This window comes from Bison bison, unplaced genomic scaffold, assembly GCF_000754665.1.
Source record: "Bison bison bison isolate TAMUID 2011002044 unplaced genomic scaffold, Bison_UMD1.0 scf7180017864217, whole genome shotgun sequence".
Classification (NCBI taxonomy): Eukaryota; Metazoa; Chordata; class Mammalia; order Artiodactyla; family Bovidae; genus Bison; species Bison bison.
In genome coordinates, this window is record NW_011494789.1 from 636229 (window position 1) to 643770 (window position 7542).

At 41.4% G+C, this 7542-nt stretch overlaps 1 protein-coding gene across 1 annotated transcript in view; it reads left to right on the forward strand.

The window, feature by feature from the left end:
• The window catches only part of LOC104992524 (contactin-associated protein-like 3), a 232716-nt gene extending 225467 nt beyond the window's left edge, over positions 1-7249 (forward strand). Inside the window, exons 22-24 of the mRNA XM_010845436.1 lie at positions 1846-2076; positions 2351-2422; positions 7056-7249. Of these exons, the coding sequence (XP_010843738.1) occupies positions 1846-2076; positions 2351-2422; positions 7056-7249 (497 nt within the window). The remainder of the gene's footprint in view (positions 1-1845; positions 2077-2350; positions 2423-7055) is intronic.
• Positions 7250-7542: the final 293 nt, after the last annotated feature.

The following is a 7542-nucleotide window of genomic DNA, read 5'->3' on the forward strand; positions in this document are numbered from 1 at the left end:
ACCACGGTTCAAAAGCATCAATTCTTCGGTGCTCAGCTTTCTTTACAGTCCAACTCTCACATCCATACATGACCACTGGAAAAACCATAGCCTTGACTAGACGGACCTCTGTTGGCAAAGAAATGTCTCTGCTTTTGAATATGCTATCTAGGTTGGTCATAACTTTCCTTCCAAGGAGTAAGCGTCTTTTAATTTCATGGCTGCAGTCACCACCTACAGTGATTTTGGAGCCCAGAAACATAAAGTCTGACACCGTTTCCACTGTTTCCCCATCTATTTCCCATGAAGTGATGGGACCAGATGCTATGATCTTCGTTTTCTGAGCCTTAAGCCAACTTTTCACTCTCCTCTTTCACTTTCATCAAGAGGCTTTTTAGTTCCTCTTCACTTTCTGCCATAAGGGTGGTATCATCTGCATATCTGAGGTTATTGGTATTTCTCCTGGCAATCTTGATTCCAGCTTGTGCTTTTTCCAGCCCAGCATTTCTGATGATGCACTCTGCATATAAGTTAAATAAGCAGGGTGACAATATACAGCCTTGACATACTTCTTTTCCTATTTGGAACCAGTGTTAATTTAACTTCAAATAGGAATAAAAGTACTCAGGGTGGTTTGAGCATTAAGAAATAACCTCTATAAATCACTTAACACAATGTCCAGACTATGGGAGTCATTTGGTAAATTCTTGGTAACTGATTGTTTGAAAAAGAAGAGACTCTGAGCCTTTCTATACATGATGAAGCAGGAAGGAGTTTGACAGCAGATGCCAAAGTTGCCTCATACTGACGTGGTTTCCTCTGTGGGTGACGCAAACTCTTCCTTCCCTGATTGACACATTTAAACTTGAAGTCTACAACTAAGGGGCCTTGGGTCAGACTTCGTGCCCACTGAGCGAGTACACTGCGGGATGCAGGCATCACTGAAACGAAGGTATTGATGCTCTGCTCTCCTATGCCAATCGCGGCTCTTCTTTAGGTCATAATAACCAACCTCTGTCAGTTTGGGGTGAGAACGGGGATCAGGATGGGGTTGGTGAGGGCAAGCCTTTATTTATAGAGTAGGGACAGAGATCACCCTTGTGAAGAGGGGAAAAGAAAGTGGGGTGTGGAGTTCCCAGGACAGCAGTTGTGGGTAAGGAGATGCCCTCACTGTGAGCCTCAGAACAGTCAGCAAGACTAAAATATTAATTAGGAGGTAACTTCAGAAGGAGTTCCCAGAACTCTGTTGCTGCTGCTAAGTCGCTTCAGTCATGTCCGACTCTGTGCGACCCCATAGACAGCAGCCCACCAGGCTCCCCCATCCCTGGGATTCTCCAGGCAAGAACACTGGAGTGGGTTGCCATTTCCTTCTCCAGTGCATGAAAGTGAAAAGTGAAAGTGAAGTCGCTCAGTCGTGTCCCACTCTTAGCGACCCCATGGACTGCAGCCCACCAGGCTCCTCCGTCCATGGGATTTTCCAGGCAAGAGTACTGGAGTGGGCTGCCATTCCCAGAACTCTGCCGTCCCCCAACTCATGAGACCTAGGTCACTAACCATCTAGAATACTGGTCACAAATCCCGTTCAAAATATTTTGAAAACTGCATTGGTGGAGGAGGATTTCATTAGCCCGTTAACAGTGACTGCATCCAAGGAAGCTTTAATTTTTTCCCACAGGGAGTGAACAACCAACCGCAGGGCATCAACCAAGGCCTCTCTGCCACGGGCTGTGTGGATCTTTTTCTAAGGAAGAAAGGAGGAAGGGCTTGGAGGGAGGCTCAGTTCATCACTGCTGCGCAGAGGCGGGCTGGTCTGGCGTCCCCGCCAGCCATGAGTCCTAACGGTGTGTCCTGCTTCTTTGTCCGCAGAGCCCCTCGGCGCGGACCCGGACACGCTGCGGGCCGGCGCGCGCGGCTTCACGGGCTGCCTTTCTGCGGTACGCTTCGGGCCTGCAGTCCCTCTGAAGGCGGCGCTGCGCTCTGGAGGCCATTCTCAGGTCACCGTCCGGGGACACGTGGCCACCGCGTCCCGCTGCGCGGATGGGGCGAGGCCCGGAGCCCCAGCGCGGGAGGCGACCCGCCCTCTCGCAGGCGGTGCAGGTGTGTGGCTCGCTCCCTCCGGTCTTCCACTCCATCTCCATCCCCGTACAACTGCACTCGTTTCACATGCCAGCAAGATTATGCTCAGAATCTCCATGCCAGAGGTTTCCCAAAGTCCTCAATTCATCTTCTCACTTCTCTGGTCTTTCCATTCTTGGTTCTTCGTTTCAAATTCGTTTCTGTCACTGAATTATCTGCTCCTCTTTCAAATGTGTGTGGATTTCTCAAAACTCCTCCTTTCCACTCTCTGTCATTCTCCCTTTTTCTACTGTAGGTCGTTCTGGACCAACGGATGAGGGACGGCCCTTAGTTAATGCGGACAGAAGTGACTCCGCGGTCATCGGAGGTAATGGGGCCGCAAATGACCTCTTCCTTGGTTCTGCTGTCACTGTTAGCAAAGTCCAAAAAATATCTGAGAATCCGTGATGACTGTGAGGTCAATGGCAGACCACGTACATTTGCTAATGTTCTTGATGTAACTGTACCGAACTCAGCTCCTTTGAAAAAGCTTTGTAGAAGGAACTGATGGCTCCTCTTTTTTAAAGGATGGTTGCCCAATCTATAATAATAAGAAGTTTTTCACTTGAAAATAGTCATTAGTTTCTCTCAGAATGTATGCATATTTAAGACACATTTACTTTTACTTCTTTGATTTAAAATAGCCAGAGGTCAGCCCCTTAGCCCAGAACACTTAAAAATAAGATTAAAAATAAAACATAAAGCAACATTGACATATATACACTAGCTGTGTGTAAAACAGCTAGTGGAAGGCTGCCGATTCACCTTGTTGTATAATAGAAACTAACACAACACTGCAAAACAATTCTCTAAATTTAAAAAGAAAATAAATTTTATTTAAAATAAAAAATGCAACATTTATTGGGAGAAGCACCTAGATTATACAAATTGTCATTTACCTGAACATAAAGATGTAAAACTGTATCTAGCGTCAAGCTTATCTTTGGGCAGAGAGATAGGTAGCTATCTATTTAGATAGATAGATATAGATATCCATTAAATAAATCATTCATATATATATAGATATATATATGAAGAAGTAAAAGTAATTGCATTTTAAATATCTTCTGTTATATCCCCTGAAACAAAACTTATCCAGGTAGGACTCAAAAATTAGTATTCAATTCTCCCTCCTTATCATTCAAAGAACATTTTAATTTGTTTAATTAGATTATGGAAATGTAGGTCAGTTGCAAACTCTGCTTGGTGAGTAGAAGTAAACTACTCTCCATTCTTTGCTACCTCAAAGTGAGGTAATTACTCCTAGAGCTGGGTGATTGGACTGGGTTAGGCCAGCTACATACCTGCTCAGATTGGATCTGCCTGCATTTATTAAGATACCAGGTTTCTCCAGACAACTAGTGAAATATTCAGACATTTTAAAGTGCTGATCAAATCTATATAAGAATGTCATTATTTCCATTTCTGTATCAATTACTTTTATTTTTGTAATGAGTGAGGAATATGACCTCCATCTTGTAACTCCAAAAACAAATAAAAACTATAAATATTATTTATAATGCATATCCAAAAGGAATAACTTTCTTGTTAAAATTTAAATTAAGTCTTAATCCTAAATCATTCTGATTTATTATTAATGAGAAAACTTCACTATAATGTCAAAGTTAAGTGAAAATAAATCAACTTAAATGTGATTAATATTTACAAAGTAGGAACCAAAGTTCAAAATTTTGCAGATTATAATAGTTGGTGCCCTTTTATTAAAGAGAACAAAGATAAACGTAAAATTGATGATAGAACAAAGATGTGGTCCTTAGAGTTTTATTGCCTGCATGTGTGTGTGTGCTCAGTCGTTCAGTCATGTCTGACTTGTTGGGACCCCATGAACTGTAGCTGGCCAGGCTCTTCTGTCCATGGGATTTCCCTGGCAAGAATACTGGAGTGGGTTGCCATTCTCAGGAATTGAATCCATGTCTCCTGTGTCTCCAGCATTGGCAGGCAGATTCTTTACCTCTGAACAGAGTTGTATTGCTTTTGCTAAACATCATTGGCAAGATGTACAAAGTAAATTACTCTAGTGTCACTCCCCTGAGAAATCCTTTTTGGCTCCTGATACATGGGAGCCAAGCACAGAAGGTCTTAGGGACAGAAGGGTTCAGTTTACTGGACCCTATAATGTACTTGAACCTGCCTTCCATCTGTATGGCGGCTGGTGGCTGTGTGGTTTGTCAGTTACTGAGTACCTAGACCTCCAGTGTATTGTTCCTGAAAGAACTATCAGACTTTTAAAAAATTGTTCATAGACTTCACCTCTGTGTGAAATATTTGATCTGTTTAAAGGATTATCCCAATGGGTGAATTTCTTCATATTCTGCATTTTGCATTTTTATTTTCTCCCCTGTAAACAAAGGAAGCACTAGGAAAGGAGTATTAACCTAATCAACATTTAAACCTGGTAAACCAGAGATCACAGAGGATTTCTTGCCAAGCGATCTATGCTGTGGATGGGCAGATGGATGGATAGAGAAAGATACATACGTGTAGACAGAGACACAGACACAGGCATGAGCACTTGTCAAAAACACATTTACACTGGAGTTGCTGATAGGAAGGTTATGGAAGCCATCAGATGCATTCTTCAAATTATCTCAATCTCTTCAGATAGAGGGTGGAGATGGGAGTTATTCTAGGATCCCACCAAACCCCACAAAACAAAAACAAGGTAGAGTTAGAGGTGATCAATCAAACAGAAAATCCTGGATGTATAGATTGGTCAGTGTAATGGTGACAATCATCATATAATCAAGTGGTTTGATCACTGTTACTGAGTCAGTGGTCCCTGACACTAAAATTGGACGTGATATAGCTCTTAAAACAAAGCTCTATGACTAAACATAAAAATAATTAAAGTAACTCTGTTATTGGTTCTCACATGAGATGGAAAATATATTGAAAGCAATGAATATTCTACTTATGAATAAATATTTAAGAATATTCATAGAGTAATAAATATGCTACCTCTTCTCAGCTAAGGAGTCTGAGTTCCTGATAGCATGTGCTCAGGAATCTTTGTGACCAATTGCACCCAACCAAGCTTCAAGTTTGTTGGGCTCCATCACACTTGCTTAAGTCTGTCCTAGAGTATAATAAAGAAACTTCATTTTGCAATACAAATTTTGATTTACATAGCTAAACACTAACATGTATTTGCTTACATTTATTAATTGGAAATACTAATTAATGGCTGTGCCAATCATCTTAAAACTATATTGACTAGTGAATGTTCCTTTTTGCCTGTTTCAGAATGGATTGGATATTTATTCTTCACTAATGTGATATAACTTGACTTAACATCCCTATGGCTTAGCTTGATGGTGCATTAAAATAATCCATGAAACTTTCAAAATAATACTAATACCCCAGCCTCCCACCCAAAATTCTGTTATCGTCTACTACGTAGCCAAGGTTGAGAACCACTGGCAAAGTTAATGTCTTCAATACTTAAAACATTTCCAACATGAGAAATGTTTTACTTTCCATATAACTGAATGTTATTAATATTTCTACAGATTTTTATAATATAGTATATTAGTTATCAATTGCTGCATGACAAATCACCTATTTAGCAACTTAACACAACCCATGTGTATTATTCCTCAGTTTATATGGGTCAGGAGTTTGGACACATTTCAACTAGGTCCTCTGCTTAGGGTCTCACAATCCTGAAATGAATGTATGTCATTTGGGATCTTGGGCTGGGGTCACATTTGAAGTTTCCACTGGGGATGGAGCCTTTTTCACTTGCATAGATTGTTGGCTGCGTTCAGTGTCTTGCAGCTGTAGCGCTGAGAGCTTCTGAATTTTCACTGGTTCATAGACAAGAGTTCCTTGTCATGTGGTGGTTTCCCAGCATGGCTCTTGCCACCTCATAACCAGCAGGAAGAAGGAGACTCCAACAGTACAGGTGCTACAGTCTTACGTAACATAGTCATGGAATCATGTACAAATAATCAGGTACAGACCGTCAACTTTGTCTTATTGTATTGGTTAGAAGCAAGTCACAAGGGGATCACACAAGAGTGTAGACCCCCAGAGGCAACAATCACTTAAGACTCTTTTGGTCTCATAGACATAGATGAAATATACAGCACATTATTGTAGTTCAACTGTATATCAGCATAACAGTTTAATCAAATTTTCATTAGAACACATAGAAATTTGGCCACTTGATGCGAAAAGCTGACTCATTGGAAGAGACTCTGAAGCTAGGAAAGATTGAGGTGAAAAGAAAAATGTGGCAGCAGAGGATGAGACTGTTAGATAGCATCATCAACTCAATGGACATAAATTTGAGCTCCCTGGTGACTCAGATGGTAAAGAAGCTGCCAGCAATGCAGGAGACCTGGGTTAGATCCCTGGGTTGGGAAGATCCCTGGAGGAGGGTATGGCAACCCACTCCAGTATTCTTGCCTGGAGAATCTCCATGAACAGAGGAGCCTGGCCGGCTATACAGTCCATAGGGTCTCAAAGAGTCGGACACAACTGGGTAACTAAGCATACTAGGAGATAGATAAGCCCACTAGAAGGATAGAGGAACCTGGCACACTGCAGTCCATGCTCTCACAAAGAATCGGTCACAACTTAGCAATTGCAAAACAACAACAACAAAGCATTTAATCACTCTATAATAGGGCTACACAGTCTATACCTTTTAAAAATAAAAACCTGCTTACTCAGTTAGCCATGCAGGCATGACCTAAGAGGCCTATGGTGTCTCTGCACTTTAGTGTGTAGGCATTAACTGGAATCCAGTCAGATATGTCTTTGGAATTAAGGCATAAAATCTCTGTGTCTGAAGTTTGCATGGATTTAGAAGTAACCTTAATGTTATAATATTACTTGGTTTCAAATTTTCTGATGATAAATGGTGCTAGGGTAGATTCTAGTTAAGCTGACATTTACGGTTTATAATCTGACTTTGTATTTTCCCTTCTCCCTAGGTGTGATAGCGGTTGTGATATTTATTTTGCTCTGCATCACTGCCATTGCTATACGCGTTTATCAGCAGAGATGGCTATACCAAAAAAATGAAACAAATATTCCAAAAACTGGAGACAATGCTGAAACTGCTCTGAAAAGTGAGATCAACATGCAATGTACAGTCAATGAAAGCCAGAAAGAGTATTTCTTCTGATCTGCTATTGTGATTTACTGATTACTAGGATGATGTGACTTTCTTGCTAAGCCAGGGGCTCCCAGTGGATGAAACCCACCTGTTGTCCTTCTGGGACAGGCAGTGGCGGTCCAATGCCATCAGCTTGCTCACAAACAGTCCCTGGAGGCTCTGCTCAGTGCTCCTTCCTGATCCATTTATGTAACAGTGACTTTGGTGTGCTCGTTAATCACTGATTGGCAGTTTCTGACTGTTCTGACTTGATCTTCTAAAAGGCAAATGTATTTTACATAATTACATTGGGTTTTAAGTGA